At 53.6% G+C, this 25,898-nt stretch overlaps 1 protein-coding gene across 4 annotated transcripts in view; it reads left to right on the top strand.

Moving 5' to 3' along the window:
* Positions 1–25,898, top strand: part of MLPH (melanophilin) — a 42,440-nt gene that overhangs the window by 8,150 nt on the left and 8,392 nt on the right. For all 4 annotated transcript variants that reach the window (XM_060106277.1, XM_060106276.1, XM_060106278.1 and 1 more), the window contains exons 3-9: positions 10,817–11,035; positions 11,145–11,257; positions 13,129–13,167; positions 13,752–13,855; positions 15,025–15,144; positions 16,185–16,389; positions 18,549–18,688. In XM_060106277.1, the coding sequence (XP_059962260.1) occupies positions 10,817–11,035; positions 11,145–11,257; positions 13,129–13,167; positions 13,752–13,855; positions 15,025–15,144; positions 16,185–16,389; positions 18,549–18,688 (940 nt within the window). The remainder of the gene's footprint in view (positions 1–10,816; positions 11,036–11,144; positions 11,258–13,128; positions 13,168–13,751; positions 13,856–15,024; positions 15,145–16,184; positions 16,390–18,548; positions 18,689–25,898) is intronic.

Below are 25,898 nucleotides of genomic sequence, written 5' to 3'. Positions count from 1 at the left end.
TGCCTGTTAGACACGAAGTGGCCAGGGAAGCCCCCCACACGCGGGGCTGGAACCCAGCCGAGACAGGACTGAGGGCGCATCCACCTACAGACGCTGTGGCTGCTGTAATCACTCCAGACTCAGTGGCTTAAAGCACACAAATCCCTCGCGACTGGAGTCCAGGAGTCGAGGTGTGGGCGGGGCTGCCTGCCTTCTGGAGGTTCCCTTGCCTCTGCCAACGTCTCGAGGCGCCCACGCTCCTTGGTTCCCGCCCCTCCTGCCTCTTCGAGGCCGTCAGCCTGACGTCTTCCAGTCTCTGTCTTTCTGACCTCTGCTTCCGTCGTCGCATCTCTCTGACTCTCCTGCCCTCCTGTTTTGCTCAGAAGGATCTCACGATCATGCTGAGCCCACCCAGCTAATCCCATCACCATCTCACATCCCTTAAGTTAATCACACCTGCAGAGTCCCTCTTGGCCTGAGACACAGTTCCAGGTTCTAAGAACCAGGACATACCACGTTTCTGGGGTAGAGGGATCATTACTTAGCTGCCCCAGTATTTAAAGCCATGGGCCTGGAGGAGACCACCCTGGAGGGAGGACACAGACAGAAAGACGGACCCCAGCGGAGGCAGAAGGAGCAGCGGCGGGAGTCTCTGGGTCCCGACACAGAGCAGAGGCCACACGAACCGACAGACTGTTAAGTGAAACACGTTCGGTGGAGCCCGGCGCCTCTCTCAGTGGCGGGGAGGCGTCTGGATCAGCACCGCGAGGCTTCCTGTTGCCTCTGTGGAGCCCTCCACCCTCTGCTCTGCCTTGGGCTGCAGGTCACCCCCAACCGGGTTTTCATTATGAAGGCGCTTTCTCCCCGCTGGTGTCTAGGGCCCTGACTCAGCCCCCCACAACCCCAGGACTGGGGCCCAGAGCTGCCCTTGGCCAGCGTCCACGTGCTGATCGGGCCCGCCCTGCCCCTCGTCCCCTCCCTCTGCTTCAGCCGTGGCCTAGAGGCTGCACCCGGGGCCCAGGGCCACACGCTTTCAGTGACAGAGCCCACCTGGCCTTTGCTCTGGGGATCACAGCCTCTCCAGGCAGCCCAGCTGTTGTCACTTTTATTTTTTTACTTTATTTTATTTTTTTTAATTGAAGTATAGTTGATGTACTTTTATTTTCAATGACAGCTTAGACCCTCCCATTCGATACGTATATAGAATTGCAGATCAATCAGAGGGGAGGGGAACCCAGCCCTCCAGGGAGACCCTTGAGTGGGTCAGCCCCTCCCTCCAACCAGGCAGAGCCCAGGTGGTTTTGCAGAAATTCCTATCTTTCTTGTCTACGGGGGATGCCCTCCTGACACCCTTCCTCTTTATTTTCCATGTTCCTCTAGTCATTTCACACTGTAAAAGGGAGACATGCCCAGGCAAGCTCCAATTACTGCTGGGAAAGGAAGTCTCCTAAGGATCCAGGTTGTGTTTCCTCCACTTCTAGGGGGGCCTACGGGTCAGGTCAGGTCCCCGGCCAGTCGGTTACGGTCAGCGTGATGTCCTTGTTCGGAAGTGCCTGAGGCCTTCTGCTCAAGCGGCCTTCAGATCGGCCGCTCTGCTGTGTCTTCTTGACCTTTCGTGTGCGATTAGATCGTGAGCTTATTAAATACAATAGCGCAGGACATGGTCCCTGGAAATGGTCTAGTATGGAGAGGTGGTGGTTCAGAGAATCCACATCAGAGTCAAGGCAAGGATGCTGGAGCCCCAGTAGCCTTCCCGTGATTGGTGCTTCCTGTGCAGACACAGACCCCTGTTGACACACTTGGGAAGAGTCGTGTAAACAGCGGGGGCTGAGTGAAGGGTATTTTGTGGGGTTTATTTTTTGATGTTTTTGTCTCTTGCTCACTGTGGTATTGGTTAACTGTGTAACAAGAGGTGAAGCCGCCTCTGCCTGTGACAAGCCTTATCCCCAGGGTCCCCGTGACCCCTGGGAGCAGGGCCCAGGCGTGTGGTTCTGAGGCCAGGACACGCGGGGTGTGGGTTCAAGTTCTGCTCGGGTGGGTGCTGAGACTTAGGAAGGACGTGGCGGAAACAAGCTCCGAATAAGACATTTGGGTTCTGGACGCTGAGATTGGTTCTGCAGGGCAAGTTGGCTAAAATACCAGCAGTCTACAGTGAAACTGAAGACAGTTTAAACATAATAAACCTCCTCTTCCCAATCTCTGCTCAGTGTTAATCTGTGCCTTTCACCAGTTCCAACATTAATCGTCCATTTCCTACAACCACAATATCCCATTCTCTGGCACACGTCTGGGCTTCTCCACGACTCCTTGGAGTCCTCATAGTTTCTCCCAGTTCCTGATTCTCCAATCTGTGAATCAACAATGGGCTGAATGGAGAAACGGGCCCTCAGGTGACAACTAAGTGGGTGACCTTAACAAACTGAGCTGCTCAGGGCTTGTTCAGATGAGTTTTTTGTTTGTGTTTTTAATTTTTATTGAGATATAGTTGATTTACAAGGTTGTGTTAGTTTCAGCTGTATAGCAATCAGATGAGTTTTTGATGTCTTTGACACACTCTGAAAGATGCCAAATGGATGGCCCAGCTCAAAACACCTACCGAGGTTTTTGACAGAACAAAGTTAATAGGGGGGAAACCGTGAAACCAAGAAACAAACACATGCATTACTTGGAAAGAACTTTCCTGTCCTGAATACACGTCAAGTGGACATAGTGTGTGGGCTCAAGGTCAATTCACCAGCAGCACGTTTACCGGAGAGGCGATTTGCTAAAATAGCCAATTCACCAAATATACCAATTAGGAAACAATCAAACAAAAAAAGGAATACATTTCCTTTAGTGTTTACAAAGTTAACAGAAATGTATTTTGATGGACTGCTGCTCAGTTTTTCTCCCCATGTGGGAGCATCACCCTGTAAAGGATGCTGAGATGGGGCCTGGGTGAGGGCTCCGGCACCTTCTCCTGTGGGGTAGGACCAGCACCTCTTTGGCTTCTGCTGTCAAAGTGTGTGACCAGTGAGCTGGCCCAGGTCCCCAGCACTAATGCCCTCATGCCCAGTAGACCATCTCCATCACATGACAGCCTCTGACCCCTCGGCCGGGCCTGACCTCCTGCCCTGTGCAGAGGACTTCTCACAGCCCCAGCCCCATGGGGAAGATGGAGGCCATCCGGTGGTGAAGGGCAAAGGCTGGAGCATCTTGGTGCATCTTCCCCATGAGCCTCCGAACGGGACATTTCAAACAGAACACGCTTGTTCCAGGGACTGGGGCTGTGGGCAGACCGTGTGGACAGCTACCGTCTGAACTGACCAGGAGGATGTCCCTGGGGGTCTAGCTGCTGAGTGGCAGGTGCCTGGTGGAGCTTCCAAACGGCTTTTCTCACAGGCTATTTCGGGAATTCGAGGAGAAGGAAAGGCGAGGCCATCTGGCCTTTGATTTAGCCCCAGGCAGATATAAGTCTCTCCCTGAAGTCAGCATGTGTGACCAGGGACTCGGGAGTGGGGTGTTTACTGTACATGGTGTGATGTTATTCCTGGCCTCCCATCAACACAATGCTACCCTCTGGAGAATCCAAAACCCAAAGATGCACAAAAATTCTTAAGCAATTCCTCAAGCCTTCACTCTCCTCCAGACCCCGGTCACTGTCGCAGTGAGCTCACCCAGTTCCTCACAGAAAGCTCAAGGCTACCAGGTGTAACCTCCCCCCATCCTGCCCCCATCCTTACCTGTGTTCAGGCCCACCCTGTGTTCCCTCTCCTGGCCCTTACTTGTGCTCTGGCCCTTTCCTGTCTGCTCCCGGCTCCTGGAGCATGGAGCTGCCTCAGTTACTCCCTCTCTGCCCACTAGCTCCTACTTGGAATGTCAGTAGGATCAATGGCCATATTGGAACAAAAAAACAAAAGCAAGAACAAACAAACAAAAAAACACAGAAAGCCTCTCCTTTGTCCCTGACACCCTGCTAACCTCTGGCACATCTTGCTCCCTTTATTTGAAAAGACAGCCTACCCTCAAGGGCTGCACATCCTTATGTCTGCCTCATGTTCCGCTGGTCTGTTCTGGCAGCTACCCCTTTCACAGATATAGATAATCAGTAAAACAACATGAAAGTCCTAAAATGCCACCAAGTATGTATAACAATATCTAATACAGTGGTAACATTTCATATCAGTAAGAAAGGGAAGAATTAGTTAAAGCTAAGTGTTGGAATAGTTGACCATGAGTGCAGGGCTGGGGGAGGGAGTTTGACCTCAGTTAGATTTATAACTGATATATTAAAAATGTAAAACATGAAACTGAAAATTATTGGAAGAAAATATAAGTAAATATGTACATAATCTTGGAGTGGAAAAGCCTACATATGACAACACAGGTAGACATCACAACACAAAATACTGATAAGTATTGACTAAATATGTACATCTGAATTTAAAAGGAAAATGTTTAATTTTTTAAAAATTAGAAGAAACAGTTTTAACAGAAATGGCAGTGATTCATATCTTTGATCTCTAAAGAGTGTCTTAAAATCAGAAAGATAAAGACGTTTTCCAAATTAGAAAAACACAAAAATCCCAAAGTTTACATAGGAAAGGGATAAATGAGAATGCATGGGTGACTCATGTTGCTGGGTGAGGACCCAAGTTTACCTAAATAGAACACCCTGTTTTCAAGGGCACAGCCCACAAGTCAAATATTAGGGCTGCGGACCTTCCCCAGAAAGGCAAACAGGTGGTGATGTGGATTTGCAATCTTTGCAAACAGACCTGAATGCCTGAGATTACCCACGAAAGAGCTCCTGGTGTGACACATGGCTTGCAAACCATGACTTGCCTTAAAAATAAATAATAATAAGGAATTTGAGGTCACCCTTTGCTGGGCCACCTGGCACCACAGACAGGCAACTCCAGGGTTGAAAGCACAGGGGCTGAAACAGGAAGTCAGCTGCCAGCGCAGCCTGGAGATTAACTTTGGTCTGAGCTCACTTCTGAGATTCCTGTGAGCCTCCCTCTCAGCGGGCTGTTGTTCACACATCACCACGTATTTCCTCTTTATCCCTTTTATTATCGTTTGCTCGTTCTCTTCAGAAGACCTCAAAGAACTTTAGCAAGTGTCTATTTCCCTCATTATAATTCCTGATACTTAGCTCATATAATCAGGACCTTAGATCATGTAATTGCTCTTCAGTTCTTATTACATTATGTTTGTCCTCTTTCAGCAATTCTCTCTGACACTTTAGTTTGGTTGATGTACTTTTAATACTTTTGTCTCAATTCTGTGACTCATTGGCCCTTTCACCCTCATTCTTAAGTGTCATACTTGAGATTCGATTTTCAGTCCTCTGGAGCACATCTTCATGTTGTTTTCTCAGGAATGGCATGGCGGGGGGGTGGATTTTATATTTGGGAATCTCTCAGCTGGGAGTGAGATCTCTGCTCACACATTTTCCCCTCAGAACCATGGCAGAATAATGAGCCCCCAAAGATGCCCATGTCCTAATCCCCCGAATCTGTGAGTATACTGGGCTACCTGGCAAAGGAGAATTAAGACTGCAGGTGCAATTAAGGGTGCCAATCAGAGCCTCAGCATGGGGAGACAATCCTGGGTAATCCAGGTGGCCAGTGTGGCCACAAGGGGCCTGATAGACGGAAGGATGCCAATCAGGGCCTGGACACAGGGAGACAATCCTGGGTTATCCAGGTGGGCCACAAGGGGCCTGACAGATGGAAGGGGGGGTGACACAGGACAACGTAAGAGTGATTCATGGTGAGAAGGACTCAACCCGCCATTGCTGGCTCTGAGATGGAGGAAGGGGCCGTGAGCCAGTGAATACAGTTGTCCCCTAGAAGCTGGGAAAGCAAGGGCACAGACCTTCCCCCTGAGCCTCCAGGAAGAATCCCAGTCCCACCAACACCTTGATTTTGGGTGCCATCTAGGACTTCCATAGCTTGAGAGGAGAAGTCAATATGTGGCTTCAAAGCTTCAAAAGTCAGACTGACTCTCTTGTTAGGGGCTAATGCAGCTGGTGACTTTAAGTTGAAGCCAGGGCTCATTTACCATTTTGAAAACCCCAGGGCCCTGAAGAACTATACTAAATCTACTCTTCCTGTGCTCTATAAATGGAACAACAAAGCCTGGATGACAGCACATCTGTTTACAATCTAGTTTACTGAATATTTTAAGCTCACTGATGAGACCTACTGCTCAGAAAAAGATTCCTTTCAAAATAATACTGCTCATTGACAATGTACCTGGTCACCCAAGAGCTCTGATGGTGATGGACAATGAGATTAATGTTGTTTTCATGCCTGCTAAGATACATCCATTCTGCTGCCCATGGATTGAGGAGTAACTTAAGTCTTATTCTAAGTCTTATTCTTTAAGAAATGCCTTTCATGAGGCCATAGCTGCCAGAGACACTGATTTCCTCTGATGAATCTGGGAAAAGTAAATTGAAAACATCTTGGAAAGGATTTGTCATTCTAGATGCCATGAAGAACATCCATGATTCATGGGAAGAGACCCAAGTATCAACATTCACAGGAGTTTGTAAGAAGTTGATTCCAACTCTCAAGGATGACTTTGAGAGGTTCAAGACTCCAGTGGAGGAAGTAACTGCAGATGTGGTGGACACAGTGAGAAAACTAGAATTAGAAGTGGGGCTCCAGATGTGACTGAATTGCTGCAATCTCATGATACCACTTGAACAGATGAGGAGCTGCTTCTCATGGATGAGCAAAGAAAGTGGTTTCCTGAGATAGATCAACTCCTGGTGAAGATGGTGTGAAGATTGTTGAAGTGATAACAAAGGATTTAGAATATTCCATAAACTGAGTCGATAACGCAGCAACAGGATTTGAGAGAATTGACTCCAATTTTGAAAGAAGTTCTACTGTGGGTAAATTGCTATCAAATAGCGTTGCGTGCTACAGACAAATTGTTCATGAAACGAAGAGTCCATGCAGCGAACTTCATTGTTGTCTTATTTTAGGAAATCACTGCCACCGCCCTAGCCTTCAACACCCACCACCCTGATCAGTCAGCAGCCACCGACACAGAGGCAGGACCCTCCACCCGCAAAAAGAATATGACTTAGAAGAAGGTTAGCAATTTTTAACAAGAAAATATTTTAATTAAGGTATGTGCATTATTTTTTCAAACATAATGCTATTGCACACCTAATAGACTTCAGTGTAGTGTAAGCATAACTTTTATTTGCCCTGGGGAACCAAGAAATTCCTGTGACTCCCTTTATTGCAATATTCATTTTGTTGCAGTGGTCTGGAACTGAACCCACAATATCTCCAAGGTGTGCCTTATTACCCGTCAGGTGTTTGCCCTTCTCTGCCTTGGCCATCATCTTCTCTCTGCATTTCTGTCTCCTGAGCCCTTTTCTTTGCATTCTAGGAGAGTAAATGTGTAGCTTCCAAATCAGCAGTTCTCAAACATTTTGGTCTGAGGGACCCTTTATATTCTTAAATTACTGAGAACCCCAAGGAGCTTTTGTTTAGCTGGGTTATAGATGTCAATATTTATCCCATCAAAAATTAAAACTGGGGCTTCCCTGGTGGCGCAGTGGTTGAGAGTCCGCCTGCCGATGCAGGGGACACGAGTTCGTGCCCCAGTCCCGGGAAATCCCACATGCCGTGGAGCGGCTGGGCCCGTGAGCCATGGCCGCTGAGCCTGCGCGTCCAGAGCCTGTGCTCCGCAACGGGAGAGGCCACAACAGTGAGAGGCCCGCATACCGCAAAAAAAAAAAAAAAAAAAAAATTAAAACTGGGCATTTTAAAAATAGTCATTCACTTATTTAAAACAACAATAAACCCCTTACAACAAAATAAAATTTTTATGAAAAATAACTTTTTTTCCAAAATAAAAACATGAGTGAGGAAAATGGCATTGTTCTGTATTTTTTGAAAATCCCTTTAATGTCTGGCATAATCCGAGATAGCTGAATTCTGATATTTCTTCTGCATTCAATATGTTGTAATATGTTGTTTTGTCTGAGGTGTTGGAAAAAAATCGAGCCTCACACAGATATGTAGTAGGAAAAAGCAGGAGTGTTTTAGTAGCTTTTTCACATAATTATGGACATTGTTTTGATAATACATGAAAACCCTATGACTGGTAGTTTCTTAAAGGAAGTTACAATGTGGAATCTGAAATGACATGGAATCATGTCAATGAACTTTACCCTTCCTGTTACATTGAAATCCATTGGTCCATCTTGCACTTGAAGTCAATCTTCTATCCACGTGTGATTTTATGACACCTATGCAGACTTTCCAAACATCGACACGTTTCATTATACAGAACCCAAAAAATCACATCACTGCTGATCTTATCAGAAACCTCTCAGTGATGAAAACTGTCAGGCTCAAGTCAGCAGAGACATAAAAGTTTTCCAAAAGTCGTTGAGCTTGAAAGCTTGAGTTTTGTCAGTGGCAACAAATACTGTCACTTGACACACTTTTAATTCAAGACGCACTTCATCAAGACATGCTTTCCTTTCTTTTCTTTTCTGGCAAAGAGCAGATTGACTGCTGATACACTCTGTACCTCTGGCTTGATCTGTGCTGAGGCCCCAGAACTTTCACCCACCATAGCTTTTGCACCACCGGTGCAGGGGTCAAAGAGCAAAAAAGACAAATATCACCTTAGTGTTATTACGAGAAGAGTTTTGACCTTGTGGACCCTGTCACAGGGTCTCAGGTACCCCTGTAGGTCCCTGGACCACACCTTCGAACCACTGTTCTGCATCCCTGGACTTGATGTTCTGCCCATTTTCCTCCCCATTGCCCACCTCAGTTCCTTTCCATCTTCACTTTAGCCCAGTCTTCTCCTCCTCCGTGAACATAGCCTGTGGTCTTTCCAGCCCAGCCTGGCCTCTTCTTACCTCCTGCTCCTCTTTCTTATGCCCACTCAGCACACCAAGCAGACTAGTTTCAAGTCTTCCTCTGTTTACTACTACTGTGTAGTAAATCACATTCAGGGCAGCTTTTATTCCTGAAGGTGACCTTAACTTATAGCTGCATGTTGGGCTTGTCCCTCCCTGTAGTGCAGGGACATCTGGTCGACCCTGTGATTGTGATAAGCAGGGTATATGGATGGCTCTGGCCCCCCACGGTCCTCCAGGTCCGTTGATGTGCCCTCTGGTTGGCAGGCATCTGGTGTTACTCGGCTGGACCAATGCGGGGTCCCCTCTTCCCTCCCTGCTGTTTTCCAGCTGTGAAGAAGAGAAGTTATGTTTTAAAGAATCTGACGCAGAGTCACAGATGTAGAAAACAAACTTATGGTGACTGGTGGGAGGTAGGGGGGATAACTTGGGAGACTGTGATTGACATATACACACTACTACATGTAAAATAGATAACTAATAAGGACCTACTGTACAGCACAGGGAACTCTACTCAATACTCTATAATGACCTATATGGTAAAAGAATCTAAGAAAGAATGGATATATGTATAACAGATTCACTGTGCTGTACAGCAGAAACTAACCCAGCATTGTACATCAACAATACTCCAATAAAATTTTTTTTTAATTTTTAAAAATTAAAATTAAAAAAAATTTAAATAATATATATTACAAATAAATATATTCACAAAAAAGGAATCTGAAGCAGAGTATCATTATCTGTTCCCCCAAATTCAACACCTGAAAGTTTCTAGCCACCACCCCAGGACTCTCGCGGGCTCTTATTTAAGAGGGCTTCACATCCTGGGATGCAGTGCACCTCTACACGTCCTCATCTTTCTTTCTGGGGGTCTGGCTCTACCTGGATGGAGAGTGGGGGACCCATGCTAGGAGAGAAGCTGGACAAGGCCCTGCCCAGCCAAGGGGTGGCCTTTAGGTTTTCTGGCTGAAGCCGATACATCATGAGTGGACGTGGAGGACACTAGGCCCTTTCCACCTGGCCCCAGGTACTCTGCTGTTTAAGGAAGACACTTCCTCTGCCTTGTCAATGCAGCTTTATCTAGCCTGTAGTCAGTGGATGACAGTATTCTTCCTAGGTTCCTGCCCCCACTGGGCTTTTTTCCTTGGCTGTGTGGGTTCAGCTTCTCAACTCTTACTGCAGGGTGCCGACCTGACCTCCACTTACCTGGTGTCATCCGCAGCTCAGGACAGTTAATGCAGGCCAGGGTGGCGGAGCAGGTGTGGCTGGCCTGGGCCTCACAGAGGAGAGCGTCGGCCCGGCCCACCAGCTGAATGAGACGTCCTGCTCCAGCCTCTGTGACTCCTCCTGCAGCTGCTCTGACCGGCCCAGCAACCTCTTGGATTTTTCTCTCTTCTCTAACCTCCTGCTAAACAATTAAACTGGGCCACAGATGGGCTCTAGATAACTGTGTGGCCCAACCAAGCTACATCCCCAGGACCTTACCGGGCCCCATCCCTGCTGGTTTCCCAGAGCCGCCAACCCCGTCTGGTCCGACGGAGCTTGGACACTGGGTGCTAGTGGCCACAGGTCCACACTCATCCAGCTATACAGTCTCCAAGCTCTGGGCTCTGCATCAGAAAAGCTCCGGGTTCAGGGTCAGAGCTGGGGAACCAACCTGGGGTCCAGGGCCTCTGTGCATCCTCTTCCCACTACACTGAGTTACGTGAGGTGGTGCGGGCAGCTGTGGGCCTGCCCTCCCCTGTGATTCTGAACCTGCGTGGTTCGCAGCCCTTTGGCAATGAAAGAAAGTCATGGTGCTACCTGACTTTGGGTCACTGGTTTCTGCATCTGAGAGTCTGTGTGTGTGTGTGTGTGTGTGTGTGTGCGCGCGTGCGTGCGCTCGCCCTTGAATTTAAAGCCTGTTGCAAAAACAAGGCATCCAATATTTTCTTGTTTCCTATTAAGGGGTTTGAAAGGCAAGATTAAGGAGGAAAACTCCAAGTGGGAGCTGCTTTCAGACACGGCCCAGCTGAGCAACACCCACTGCGCCCGCTGCCTGCAGCCCTACCGGCTCCTCGAGACCCCCAAGGTGCAATGCCTGGACTGCGGCCTCTTCACCTGCAAAGGCTGCGGCCACACCCCAGAGGAGCAGGGCTGGCTCTGCGACCCCTGCCACCTGGCCAGGTGAGCCGGGACCTGGAGATCAAGTGGCCCTGCTGGCGGGGGGCCCAGCCTGCCCCTTCCGGGACACGGGGGTGTGTGCCGCCCGGGCCTGAGCTCTGTGTCTCTGCAGGCTGGTGAAGAGGGGCTCCCTGGACTGGTACTACGGGCATGTGAGAGCGCGCTTCCAGCACTCCGGGGGTGCCCAGGTGGTGCGGTCCCTCTGCGGGCGGCTGCAGGGAGCAGGTAAGGAGTGAGCCTCCTCCCCGGGCATCCAGTACGGGGCCTAGACTCTGTCTCTTTAGCAAACATTCCCCGTGAGCCTGATGATCATCAAGACTTAAAGAGATAGGTTGTTGGACTTCCCTGGTGGCACAGTGGTTGGGAGTCCGCCTGCTGATGCAGGGGATGCGGGTTCGTGCCCTGGTCCGGGAGGATCCCACATGCCGCGGAGCGGCTGGCAAAAAAGAGACGGGTTGTAGCTCAGTCGTTTGTTTTAATATTTTGAATCCAAGTATTTATTCCATGAAGAACTTGAGGTCCAGACGGTGTTCTTGCACTAAACGTGTGCTCACCTGTGTTGTCCACCTTGAAGCCATTTGGGTAGAGGGATATATCGGGGGAAGGATGTGAGATTGCCTGAGCTTAGAAGTGCCTCCTGAACTTGAATGGAGAGAACTGAGCGGTGTTTTCGGGAAGCTCTTGCCTTGTCCCTGTCACCTGAGTCCCAGGCTCTGCCAACACCTGGCCAGGCCTTCGGGCTGTGACGGCCTGTCAGGCTGGTATCTGGGGGCTCGGTGTCTTGACCGTCTCCATCTGGGGCACCAAGGAGAATGCCCTGGGGTCTGGAGCTCCTGCACGTCCCGATCGGAGGCGGTGCTTCTGGGATTGGGGGTGTCCTCACCGTGCCCCAGCCTGGGCGTCTCCCCCAGGCCTTCTGGAGAGGCACCTTACTTGTGTCTTGTGCCCCTTAAAGCCCCACGTTGATAGGCAGATGCAGGAGGTAGGCATAGCCACCCTCAGGGCATTTGCACACGCACTGGGCCTGGCACAGGTGTTTCTGAGCAATCTTAGCACATTGTTGAATTTAGGACACACCACCGAGAGGCATCCTCACCTGTGATGGCTTTTGTCACCTGGAGCAACAGACCACAGGGGTCGGGGGCGTCCTTGGGCCGGGGGTGCAGGGGGCATATGATAAATCATCGAAACCAGGACATTTTTAAGAGTAAGAGTGGCTCTCCTGATAACCGTGCTGAGACAGCTGGCGTCACTAGGAGTGTCCTGGTGACACGGTGGGGCGGGGGGCACCGTCACCCTATACTTGGGGAGTTTTCCCCACCTCCTCGCCAGGATGCTGCTTCATGGCCGATATTTCTGTCTCGGTTGGAGCCTAGCAGTAAATCCCACGGCCGCATGCACCCACGGCCCCATGCCCGCTCAGCCGGCCGGGAGCCAGCTGAGGGATCTCCGTGCAGCAGGAGTGTGGTTTCACCGTCACCGCAGGGCTCAGGTGTGGGAACCACAGGTAGCACGCGAAAAGCCACACCGCGAAGCGTCTGAGAGTCTCAACGCCGGGGGCCCCGTTCACAGTGGGAAACCACAGTCCACGTCACAACCCTGAGGACCTGGTCCTGGCCCCGGGAGGTCCTGATTTCTAGGGACTGGGGTGGGCTCAGGAATCTGCATTAGGTAAAAGGTCACGGGGATTCTGGCGCCCAGCCAGGGTCCGGAGCTGGGAGCCAGTGCCACCCAGAAGCAGCCAGTTTCAGAACTGTCACCACCGAGGGCCAGGAGGCGGCACTGGGGGGCCACAAAAAATCTGATTCCAGCCGCTGCTCCGGACCCAGTGAGGCGGGTCTCGGGTGGAGTGATGGTCCAGGGGCTGCATTCTCCCTGCTGGCACCTGTGAATGCAGCACACCAAGAAAGGGCACACGGAAAGAGCACAAAATCGGGAAAGTTGTACCTTTAATAAAAAGAAGTAGTCAAACGTAAAAAAGAAGAAGAAGTGATTCAAGTTAATGTTTCGAAAGCTGGTCCAGGCAGGGCCTAACGCACGGGTGTAGCTGGTGAGGGCCGCCGGGGTCTTTGCTGAGAGCTTTTCTTCGGTTATAGGTTTACCTGACCGAGTGCAGAGCTCACCTGACGTCAACAGTAAGTCCTTTGTGCTCACAAGGATGCCGGGGTGCCCCTGGCCCCTGGGGAAGGTGGGTGATCCATGGGGCTTCCAGACTAAAACCCCAGAATGCACTTCATCACTCTTCTGTAGTGACCTGAGGGAACAGAACACCGGCCAGGCCAGCGTGACCGGGGGAAAAGAGGGAGGAGTGAGGCTGTGCTGGGGGTCGGGGGACAGGCCTGGGGGCTCAGGTGAGGAAGGCGTCCTGGGGGGCAGAGAAGGGAGGCGGGGAGGCCCGGGGCTGAGAAGCAAGTGGAATGAGACTGAAAGTGAGGAGGTTAGTTTGGGAAAAGGTGATGTAGCTCCAGGCCTGCTTCACCCACACACTGCGGTGTCTTCAGACTGCTTAGGAAGCGGTCAGTGAAGGTGACCGTTGGTGAAACTGATGCAGAGTATTCGTTTTCTGCTGTGATTCAGACCGGCTCTAACTGATGCTCAGATAGGTCTTTGGGAGGCCAGTAGACGGCCTTGCCTGGTTGCTTCACAGCAGATGGAGGGGTGGGTGGGTGGATGGACGGATGGTCTTCTCCTGGTGGAGTCATGCAGGCGTCCATTGCAGGTGGACCTGAGCCAGGCCCCGGAGGGAGAAGTGGAGACAGCGAGCACACGGATGAGGACAGAGAACAGGACACAGTAGCCCAGGCCCAGCCCGTTGGAAGCAAAGTAAGTCTTCCCCCAGCCCCGCCCTCCCAGATGCTGGAGGCTCGGGTTCTGATTTCCTGAAACGCTCAGGCTCTCCAGCACTCCGCGGGGCAGGAGCCCGAAGACCCGCCTGCCTTCACCATGCCCCGCAGCCTCTGAGATCACTGAGCACCGAGCAGCAGTGTGCTCTCAGCACAGGTCTCGCCATAGGAAACCCCAGAGCAAGCTGCAGGGGAGCGGGGCCTGCAGAGAGGCTTGCCTGGACCTCCAGCCCTGCCTGGATATCCGGCCAGCGTCCTCAGGGCACGTGGTCGTGAGGGCACTGGTATCCCCCGGAAACAGCCTTTGCACCTTGCAGGGAAGCAAACCCCCTCCGGCTTGCCTCTGTGAACTTCCTTGCTTTTGTTTATAGCCAGCCACGAGCCTTGTTTTTTATTGGTGTCTGCTTCTGCTTTCACTTATTTTTTTAACTTATTTTTGGTGATAAAGACAAGCAAAGTAATCCCCGGGGTTTCTGGGCAGGTTGACAGCAGCAGGGAGGGGAGGGGCGGGACGGGCGGTGACGTTGGCTGGAGACCCTTGGAGGGTGACAGCGTCTCTCAGAACCACGCCGGCTGGTCCGCGCGGCTGGTCCCTGGGGACCGTAGGCATCTTTTTATGAGAAAATTTTATATGTCCCGTTGACGAAGCTCAGCGAATACTCTCCAGTGTTGAATATTCCCTACACAATACGTTTAAAGGATGGAAACCACTATAAGGGAAGGATTTGGAATAAACTCCGCTCTTGCATCTGAAGATGATGGAGCTCTCTGGAACTCCCCTCCCCCCTCTGCTTCCCCGCGCTGGGCACCCCTCATTCGCTAAAGTGTGAGGGGTGAGAAGCACCCATCAGCCCAGAGAAGCCTGCCTGCCCCCCAGGGCGGCACTGCTGGGCTGTGTCCTCAGCACCTCTGAGCAGCCGTGTGCCCGTCAGGGGCTGAGCGGATGATTCCTTCTGCTCCTCTAAGAGGCGCTGGGGATGCAGAGCCTGTGATGGGGCGGGGGGGCTCTGGGTGGCCCCCCGGCACCGCCACAGAAGGTGGCTGTGCCCTTGGAGATGCCCTCCCCGCTGCCCGAGGTGAGGGCGTGTGGCCCTCACAGTCAGGCTGACCCTCCCTCGCCTCCTCTTTCCCGCATCCCTTCCTGCTCAGAAAAAGCGTGTCCTCCCCGTTCACGGCTTGGACTTCGAGGCAGACTCTGACGACTCCACTTCGTCCTGTGGGCACCCCCCAAGCCTGTCCTTGGTCTCAGTGGCCGTGGACAACCCGCAGGTCAGTGGGCTCCCTTTTCTGCCCCCAGCCATCCCAGGATAACCTGGGCGACAGGTTTTCAGACCCCAGGTGGGGGACAGCATTCTGGGAAACAGTCTGATGGCCACGGGGGCGTGACAGGCAGGGGGACAGCTGGGGTGGGGGGCATAGAAACGTCACACCCTCTGGTCCCTGGAGAGACGGGGTCGGCTGCTCGGAGAAGTGGGGTGCGGGGCAAATGAGTCAGGGCCCTGGGGCGTTCGGGCGGGTGCCTGTCCCTGAATGAAGGCAGAACCCCCGAGACTCAAGAGCGAGGCCAGAGGAGCAGCATCGCCCTGGGGTCAGACAGGGCCCGACGGGTGCCTGCACCCGCTGCGTCTGATGAGTGGGGTCCCCTGCTTCATTGCCCAAACTAGGATAGTCTTGTGGGTGGAATAGGCTGCTGTTAATAATTACACCAGGACACACGGCATCCACGGGGGCCGCCCAGGAGGACCGGCCATGTAGTCACTGCTCCTTAGCTGTTTGCCCTTGGTCTGGGGAACCTGCGTGAGGCTCCATCCCCTCGCCTCACCTGGACAAGGGGTGGTCCTCTCAGCCTCACAGGATCCCTTTCCAAAGGGACTAGAGGCTGAGCCCGGCACACACAGGACCGTCACACGCAGCACAGGCAGCTGGGGCATGAGCCCCAGAGCGAGGACCCCCTCAGCTGGAGCCCTGACATCTCAGTGCCCGGGCTCAAATGGCACCAGCCCAGAGCTGGGGCCAGGCTCGGTCTTCCGGGACTGATCTGCAGACACCTGCGGGCAAGGGCACAGCAGGGCAGGGAGCTGGGAGCCAGCACCCAAAAGGTCTTTGGGCCACGGGTCCTGCTCCAGCGGCAAGTCCGGAGCCCTTTGAAATGAAAGGGAATTGAGTCTCAAGGGGCAGAGAGGAGGGGTGTCCAGTGTTCGGTTGGTCAGATGATGCCTGGAAACCCTCAAGACTTGGACTGGAAAGTCCCACATTCCAAGGAGCTGCCCTTTCCTAGTAAAACCTGCCAACAGGCCCCATGTGCTCAGGCCCTCACAGATGAGCCCTGCACAGAGGAGACCACCTCCCAGGAGCCCGTGGTCCTGGACGAGGCTGATGCCAGGGCCTCTGGGTGCCACCCCGGTCCGGAAGGGCAGATGGCCAGCCTCTCGCCTGCCAGACCAGACGCCCTCGCTGAGCTCCGCCTGCCGGGAGAGTCTTGCACGACGGCCCCGGGGACCACTGCGACACCTGGTAGGTGCCCTTGGCCACCGTCTTCCATGCAGGCTCTGCATGGAGGAGAGGGTCGCTGGCACCCTGCCCCACCACCCCGATCTGTGCCAGCCCCCTGACTGATTTACAATGCGTAGCCCCTTCCTTCACTGTGATTGTCCAGCATGTGCAGTCCTGGCACACGCCATCAACCCCTGCTCCCCTGGGCTGGGTGCTTCCCTGGTAACACTCAGAAGTACCAGCATTGACGCCCGCTCTGGCCACACAGCTCATTGCCACCTTGGATGGGGGGACATCGAGCAGGAGTGGGGTAGGGACGTGCAGGTGTCCCTGAGATGATAGGATGACTGGTCACCCGGACCGGCCACCTTAACCACAGGACAGGGCAGCTCCAAACCTGGGCCGCCACCTCCCTCCCAGCTATGACTTGGGAGGTCCCTAAGTGCTGAGACCCTAGTTTAAATCCTCAGTTTAATTTTGTCGTCAGACAGTCGGCTTCATAATGAAATCCCGAATCACTGCCTGTTCCTGTGCCCTGGGGGAGTGTGCACTGGGGTCCGGGGGTTCAGGCACCCTAATGATGAAGGAGCACATGAGACCACAGAAGCAGCACAGGCTGCTTCCCACCGACCTGCTCCCACGTGGCTGCAGCGTGGGACCAGCTGCCGGGGAAAAGTGGTTAAGATGCCGTCCGCCAGGAAATGGGCCCGCTTTCCATTTTCCCTTTTCATTATATTACAGGGACTGTAATCTCATGATTCACACGCCCGTTAGGATCCTGGAGGCGTCTGGGGGCAGTGGGAGGGGAGTTTTACTTCCCCATAAACAGTGAATAAGTGAATCTACATCGACCAAGTCATAGGATGAAGACTCAGACACACGCATTTCCTCCCAGGATCCCTAATCAACCCCAGCACGTGGATGGGGTGGCAGCGGGGAGAGGGAGGAGCTGCGACAGACAGTATCGAGCTGGGAAATGCGCCTGGGAGACAGGCAGCTCTGAGTTTCAGGCCCAGCTCTTTCGACCAACTCGCCACCCGATTTCATTGATTCTAAGACACACTTGTCACCTCCTCGTCTCAAATTGGGAGCGTCTTACGGCGAGTGTGGTAGGAAAGCGTGTGTTGGAGATAGATCCGCAGTGTTGTCTCTTAATAGTGCATCAGACAAGCCACGAGGTCTGCGATTTCAAGGAGTGTGGTGTGTACGTGATCCGACCTCTGAACCGCCGTGCCTCGGTTTCCTCGTTGTAAAATAGGGTTAGGGCCTAACTCGGCGCACTGTTGCGGGCTCTAACTGGGATGGTTGCATCTGTTAGCCCTTGAGACATCATGACCTATCACCAACTTACCAGCTTAAAACAACACACAGTTATGAGCTCCCGGGGGCCAGGCATCCAACATGGCATCGCCAGGTCGTTAGCACACATCTCCCAGGCTGAAACCAGAGTGTCCACGGGGCAGGAGTCTCACCTGGAGCTCAGGGCCTTGCCCCCAGGTCGTTCAGGGTGCTGGCAGAGCCATGTGGCCGGCTGCACATCAAGCACAGAAACAGCTTGTGCAACTGATTCCTGGGACACTGGCTCCTGTGGGTCGCCCCACAGGAGGGTCAAGCCCTCCCCGTCCCGGCACGGCTGGATATGGTGCCCTCCAGGCCAACCTGGAGCTCTGGGGGTACTTTCTGGTGAGAACATGGGGCTCTTCCACCAACAGAGCCCAGGAATAAGCATCTCAGGCCACACCATAGGTGACCCGTGCCCGTGAGAGTCTGCGAATCACTAGTCTGGCAGGAAAAGCAGTCCCCAGTGACCAACGTGGAAAGACTTCCCAAAGTCACCTCCACTCGTGGAAACTTCCCGGGACGCATGTCTGCCACGCCCGAGGCGCATGGAGCTCATGTGATGTAATTATATTCCATTTGCTTTGCCCACCTGGCTTTCATACCTTGGAGCCCCCCCGGTGAGTGCTGGCCGGGGCAGGGGCTTCTCCTGAAATTCCTTGTGTGGGACCGTGGACTCTGTTCCATTCTTATTTTGGTTTAGGGATCTCAGCCCCATAATATCAAGGGAATAGAATCATGTGTCCGTTTTCTTCGATTTCTTCTTTCTTTTCATTGGAGAAAATGCCCATTGGCTTTCAGCTTTTCACTCCAAATAATCCAGACCCACTCTTCCTCCAAAGGAACAAATGTCCTTGGAAATGAGCAGCTCCCATCCCACTATCTGGCCGACGTGGACACCTCAGATGAAGAAAGCATCTGGACTCAGAGGGTGGCCTCTCACCATCCCAAACGGAGAGGCCAGACCTGGTCTGAGAACCAGGTAAGGTGGCTGGAAAGAACCATTCTAGTTGCTTCTTTGGGTGGAGCCTTTTTACCTTAACATCAGTTCATTTCTGAGAAATTAAAAGTACTTCAAAACTATAAAACTGCATGAGCCTGCCCCACAGAGATGTGCAATGTCAGAAGCCCTGGGACGAGGGGTGTGGTCCAGCGCTGCAGCCACAGGCTACAGACTGCTCTCCAGGGCCTTGGGGATGACACGTGGGGCTGCCAGCGGGCCGGGCCTTTGCTGGGCCCTCTGCTTCCGTCCGCACCCGCTTCCCCCTCTGATCTGCCCGCGGCTCACCCTTCCCGGGCTTGGACGGTGGGGGGCCTCTCCTCAGTCTAAGCTGACCTAGAACAGGTTAGGGGCCCTTCCAGCCTCAGTCCCTTCACAGCTGTGCTCTGGAAATGAATGATCTGCGAAGGGGAGCACCTGACTTGTAGAAGGTGGCTTTCTTTTTTTTTTTTTTTTTTTTTTTTTTTTTTTTTTTTGCGGTACGCGGGCCTCTCACTGTCGTGGCCTCTCCCGTTGCGGAGCACAGGCTCCGGACGCGCAGGCTCAGCGGCCATGGCTCACGGGCCCAGCCGCTCTGCGGCATGTGGGATCTTCCTGGAACGGGGCACGAACCCGTGTCCCCTGCATCGGCAGGCGGACTCTCAACCACTGTGCCACCAGGGAAGCCCAAGAAGGTACCTTTCTTTGCATGGCTTGCTGGTGAATCAGTGTCAGGTGTTTTGTTATTTGTTTTGGGGGGGGGGGTTGTTCTAAAATTGATCTAAAATGTCAACAGGGCAGAAGCATGGAGTTTTTAAACTCTGCGTCTCCCTCTGCAGAGTCAGTGCCCGCGGGCCCAGCTGGCTCTCTCTCCTATAATGTCACCTGGAAGCATCGCCCGACCCCGGGGCTGGACGTTCCTCCTGCTCCGACCTCCATCTCTGAGAGAAGCCACTGACCCTTTGCCCTGAGCACAGCAGGGCATGAAAAGCCCTAAGGAGGCCTGCAGTGAAGACCCCTCTCTCTGCCATTCAACCCAGGGGCTCACTCTTCTTTTATGGAACAGCAGGGGAGATGCTGATGCAAGGAAGTGTCCTTTGATTCAGACCAGGGAGTGACTGGCTTGGCCCCTGGGAAGGCTGGGGGATGATGGTGGAGGGCCAGTGCGGCCAGGACGGAGACCTCCCCAGGGCAGAGACCTCCTCAGGGCAGAGACCTCCCCAGGGTAGAGACCTCCCCAGGGCAGAGACCTCCTCAGGGTAGAGACCTCCCCAGGGCAGAGACCTCCCCAGGGCAGAGACCTCCTCAGGGTAGAGACCTCCCCAGGGCAGAGACCTCCCCAGGGTAGAGACCTCCCCAGGGCAGAGACCTCCCTGGGTGGCAGAACCACATCTGGCAGAGAAGTTCCCAGTGTCCAGGCCAGAAGACGATGGGATAAAGACTAGAATTGAATTGTCTATTTTCAGCAAGGTTTTAATTTAGCAGCTTTAGTCCTACTGACACCAGTCATCCTTTATGCCTCCTTGAAAATTATTCTCTGTTTCACGCTTATATCTTGTCTCTGGAATTCTTCTTCATTTCTTTCTCTTGACTTCATTTACTTCGACTGACTTCACCTGCGTCTTTATGAAAAGGGAATCAGGCAGTGTAAAGAGCGGCCTCCAGAGGGCAGTAGTGTCCCTGTGCATCGGGGAAGACCCAGGGACGTTCCGTGGGGATTCGGGAGTTCTCGAGAATAGTGTTCTATGGCGGTCAGTCTGAATGGTCCTCCCCTGACCTGTTGCCTGTCTTCGCGTCTGTACTCGTGGTCAGGACTTTCTGGGTGAGGGATATTCAACAAAGACTTTCTATAAATAATCACTCATGCTGAGAGAGGCCAAAGGTAGCACAGCATGTGGTACCAAGGACGGATGCTTCCAAGGGGCTGAGATCAAGGAGATGCAGGAAACGGAGCCCTGGCACGCACCCTGCCCCAAGTGGTGGGTAGTGAGCCCCTGGTGCCCCAAGAGCTCAGGCCAAAGACACTGACTCGGTTTCCCCATGAAAGCCTCACCAGTGCCAAATTACAGTAGCTCATTTTCCTCCTCTGTCTGTACTGCATTCCTAAATTGTAAATCTGTGTTTTGCTGCAAACGAGTTGAAAACACCAGAAGTTCCTTCCAAGTTGCCGTCTGTGTGTCCAGATAGCATGTAATTTACCTGGACGGAGCTCACACGGGACAGAGCGGCTCCCGCTTTTGGCTGAAGGGAGGGGCACGAGCAGCTTTGGGCTCCTGAGCACCTGAGAGACAGGTGTCCCCTGGGGGGTGTCTACAGGGGGCCAACGGCTCTTGATCCCAGATGGAAAACCAGGATGTGTCCAGGCTGTCCTGGCGGCATGCGGACAGACTCTTGCTCAGAGAAAACCACCAGCCTGCAGCTCATCTCCCGTTCCGAGGGCTGTGGTCTCTCCACGGCTCTGTGCTGCCCCCATCTCCTGTCCCTCCTCTGTCAGGACGAGAACTTTCTGAGTTCTCATCGTGGGATGCTTTTCTTTCTCTTTCGCTCTGGAGGTGATACTTCACCGTGCCAGTGCCGGGCCCTGGTTGGGTCGGCTCTTATTCTCCTGCCATGGGTTCATGCCCACCACGCTCCCCGGGGACACAAAACTATCTGCTGAGCACCCCCCCCTCCCAGGTATTGATCGCTGCCTCTCAGATGCCATGAGTATGCCCACAGCTGGTCTCAATTACCAGCGGCCACTCGAGGCGAGGGCTGGGGCCACTCCCGCTGAAACCCTCGTGTTGAAGTTTCTCAGCTTGTGTTCTTCTCTGGACAGATTTGCCCACTCAGAGCCCTCGGTGCTGTGAAGATCAAACTAATTACCTGCCGAACAATGCAAAAGCATCTTACCAGCCTGCTGGAGCCATCTCCCTCTTTTAAAACAAGGTGGACCACAGAGGAGATAATGGCAGGCCAGATGCATCTGCTGGGCTTGGAAGAAAACAGTAGAATTGATTTTCTCATTTCCCGGCCTGTGAGTTAATAGACTCCGGTGACTCAAGAGCTGGTGACTCAAGGCAGCCAGTCGCACTTTCAGGTCATCAGCTGGCAGGCCTCCTGGCCCACGGTGACCCGGGGCTCTTGACTTTTAGTTTGAGCAGCCTGGCATAATCAATTCACACCTTCCTGTGTGGCTCAGGCTCAGCAGTGACAATGGCTGCGCCACGGCAATGACGCCGAATGTGTCACCTGTCCTGCTTTATTCATCCTCCCAATGCCCCCCGTCCCCACTTCTGGTACTGCTCCCAGCTTCTGCTTGGCATTCCGGGACCCCAGCTGTCAGAAAATGGGCCTCACAGTTACCTTCCCAGGGCACATGACGAATGGTGGCATGACCTTTCCTTCCACTGCTTGGGAATTTGGTGCTCCCGAGGTGGTAGGTGCCGGCGTCCTGCTGGCCGGAGCGGCTCTGTCCTCCAGCCACTGAATCCCTCCCTCGGCAGCAGATCTCTGAGCAGAACAAGTACATGTCAGCCGGGGACCGCCTGCTGACCCGCTGAAGCCCCTTTGTTAAGGGAGGTTGAGGCACCAACATGGGCTTTGCAAGGAAGGCTCTCGATCGGGAGCTCATGCATGGGGCTCAGAGAGCCGAGCGGGTTTCCACCACACAGCTGAGGGGGGTGGGCGTCTGCCCCGTCCAGGCCCCTGCCGTCCGATGTGCTTGGAGCCTGGGCATCTGTGGGCCCAGCCAAAGGTGCAGGAGAACTTAGAGGGGCGCAGGTGTGCAGCCTTTGGTGCCGATGTGATGAGAGAGGGGCTGGGAAGTCAGAGCAGCGAAACCCGGGGACCTCGCTTGGTCCTGCAGTGTCCGGGGGTCCAGGCCGTCGGAGCGGGCAGGGGTCTCCTGCCCACCCTGTGTGGGAGGGTGTACCCAGCGCACTGGGGCCACCTTCTGGGGAGTGAATGGAACAGAACCCTTGGTCTAACGCGAGTGCATGTGCACATGTGCGTCTGAGAGACAGACAGACAGCCGGGTAGCTGTGGGCGTGGGGGCAGCGATGCTCAGGCCCAGGCCCTGCCCTGAGTCTGCCTGAGCCATGGCCCTGGTCCCGCACCCGGCCCCCTCCCTGCAGCGCCCGAGGGCTCTGGAGATCAGCTCTGGCGGCAGCTGGGGTGGGCAGTGGGAGCCACGTACCCCCCGGCCACAGCCACCTTCACCCACGGAGGTGCCCTCCTCTGACACCCTCTGTGGGCCGGCAGGGCCAGGCTGACCCAGAGACAGAGTTTCAGTCCCCGGGTTTTAGCTGAGGAAACAGGCCCGGGCTCTCAGGAGAGGAACTCCAGAGCCCGTGGCCAGCAGGGAGCACACTCTGAAGCGCCCCCGCGCAGGTCTGGGAGAGGCCCTCTGCCCGTCAGGATGCTTTCAGGACAGGCCCTCTCACCTGAGTCTTTGGCAGGTGTCCCCCATGCAGGCCCGGTAGCCCGCAGGACCCCAGGGCTCACCCCCAGCCGCCCAGACCCCGGGCTGCCTCCACCCCGTCCTGGAGGCTGACCCAGATCCCCCTCTGGGCCTCCCTCTCCTCCACCAGCATCACCAGGGCAACCCGTGCCCCTCTTTGCCAGGGACCGAAGGGTTCCCAGGACATAGGGCTTTCGGGGTTCAAACTTAGATGCCTTGGTCACCCCAGCTGTATCCTGTCGTGCTGGCCAGCTGCCATCACGTGTATATGTGTCTGTATGCATACATGTGTGTTGGACATGCATGCATGTGTGTGTGTGTGTGTCTATGTGTGGGGTTTTTATTTACCAAGTAGAAACAACACCCCCTTCTGACAGCAGTTCATAAATCTCCACCCCACACCCTCATCAGCTCCTGCCCGGGGTGGCCTCAGGTTCCCATTTCTCAAGGGGATTGTGAAGTTTCCCAACCTCATTTACTCTGAGAGAAGATTTATTCCCATCAGACCCAATAGAATCTACCCTCCGAACATCACAGGGGTTCTCCTCACCCATTGTGGCCTCTGAGGAGATTTGATTTTTGAGCGTCTTCAGGAAATTGGGAGCCTGTAGAAAGGCATCCCAGTAAACGTGCTGCTTCCCTGTCGGCTCGCTCCAGCCCTCGGCACTCGTCTGCGAGGCTGCTTGGTTCCATTCACAGAGAAAATTAAGTGATGGCCAGCACTGCCCTCTGCTTGCCAGGGGCACCCGGGGCCGAGGGGGCCGGAAGGCGGCCCGACGGGCACTGGGGCTGTGAGTAATGTCGTGGTGCGGAAGCCCCCTCCCATCAGCAGCGTCAGCGGGTGACTCGCTCCCCGAAGGAAGGGACGGGGAGGGGGATCTCAGAGTCCCGGAAGGTGGTCCTGGGGGGACCCTCACCTCACACTCTGACGTCAGCTTTGTGGGCCAAAGGAGAAGCAGCCAGTGAGTGAATGAGCGACCAGCCTCCCTGCTCACGTCCCCCCGCCGACCCCCAGGGAGCCCTCTGCCTGGCAAACTGAGAACAGACTGTGGAAACGGGAGGCCAGTTAAGAGGCTGGTGGATTGTCCAGGCAGGACAAGGTGGCGGGTGAACCAGGCAGGGCAGCAGAGGTGATAGGAGGCGGACCCTGGGTCCTGTTGAAGGCAGAGCCAGCGGGGATGGATTCAGGACAAGAGAAAGAGAGGGGTCAGATGACACCAGGGTTTTTGGCCTGAGCAAGCTCTGTAGGATGGAATTGCCCTGAACATTTTTTTTTTTTTGGCTGCGTTGGGTCTTCGTTGCTGCGCGCAGGCTTTCTCTAGTTGTGGAGAGTGGCGGTAACTCTTTGTTGTGGTGCGCGGGCTTCTCATCGCGGTGGCTTCTCCTGTTGTGGTCACGGGCTCTAGGCTTGCAGGCTCTAGAGCGCAGGCTCAGTAGTTGTGGCGCACTGGCTTAGTGGCTCCATGGTATGTGGGATCTTCCTGGGCCAGGGATCAAACTCGTGTCCCCTGCATTGGCAGGTGGATTCTTAACCACTTTGCTACCAGGGAAGCCCCTGCCCTTAACTTTTAAATCTCATTACCCACTTTCAAGTTATTTTGGCTGTAAAGGGCAGTTGGGATAATTTGGCCATTTTTCTGGTTTTTTCACATGACTCTGGTCACTTCTTAAAATCGACACACTAAATCCCTTCACATAAAGCTCGTGTCCACAAGCAAACAAAACAAATAGCTGCTCAGTGAACCACTGGCCGGAGTATAGGAACGGGTAGCAGCCGGAGTTTACTGCAGTCCAGGCCCTGGTCTGACGCTTACTGAGTGAGGCCGGGCAAAGGAGGGGCTCTGAGCATCCTTTCCCCACCTATAGAATTAAGGTAAGAGCTGGAATCAATGAGGGACTCCCACCCCCTTGTAGAGACTTAGAAAATTATGACCAAACAATACAACCCTGAAAAATAGTTTCAAGAAACAGAAGCCTAGCTAAACTCTGGAGAAGAGATTTCCAGAAATGAGCACTGTTTAGCTCTGAGTTTCTCAGCAGCCAAGGCAGGTAAATAGATATTCTGGGTTGTATGAATCTCATCCAAGCTCACCCTGGGTGACAAACTTCGCTGGCTCTAGATTCAAGAAGGAGTGAGTGGTAAAGGGTGCTGCTCAGTGTGTCGTAGGAAACATCACTGTGAGGTTCACACAACTTTGTAGTTTTCCAAGAGTCACAGATACTCTGTAGACACTTCTCAGTCAGCTCCAGACCAGTGTCTAGGAGTATGATTCCTTTGCAAAGCCGACAGGAGGCTCGTGGGAGAGACCATGGACACAGAGCCTGGTACACAGAGACATACCATGGACAGTGGACATGAATGCCATTGCGTTTATGCAAGTTCAGGACCCACCCCTGAACCCTGATGCTGAGACCGCACGGCCGTTGTGTACTTCAGTCTTATCACGGGGGGACTGAGAAAAACCCAGAGAACAGACTTGTCAGCACCCTGTAGCCTCAACTGGCAGATGCAGACAGTCTGGGTTGAGGTCTTGGTTTGGTGCCATAAGGATGCTTAAACCCTAGGAAGTGGCTTGGGGACCCAGTTTGGGAACAGAGAGAAGTTCAAAAATGGTGCGTCTCAGATGGCCTGGGTGCTGTTAGGATCGCCAGGAACATCCCACCCTTCAGGGCCTGGTTCTGGAGGACAGGCAGCACGGGCGCCTTGGCCGAGCTCGTGTGGGGAGTCGATGAGACCACAGCTCCAGCCAGGCCCCCGGGGTGCTGGGGGCA

This window comes from Mesoplodon densirostris, chromosome 8 (genome assembly GCF_025265405.1).
Source record: "Mesoplodon densirostris isolate mMesDen1 chromosome 8, mMesDen1 primary haplotype, whole genome shotgun sequence".
Classification (NCBI taxonomy): domain Eukaryota; kingdom Metazoa; phylum Chordata; class Mammalia; order Artiodactyla; family Ziphiidae; genus Mesoplodon; species Mesoplodon densirostris.
This window is presented reverse-complemented; position numbering and strand designations above follow the sequence as displayed.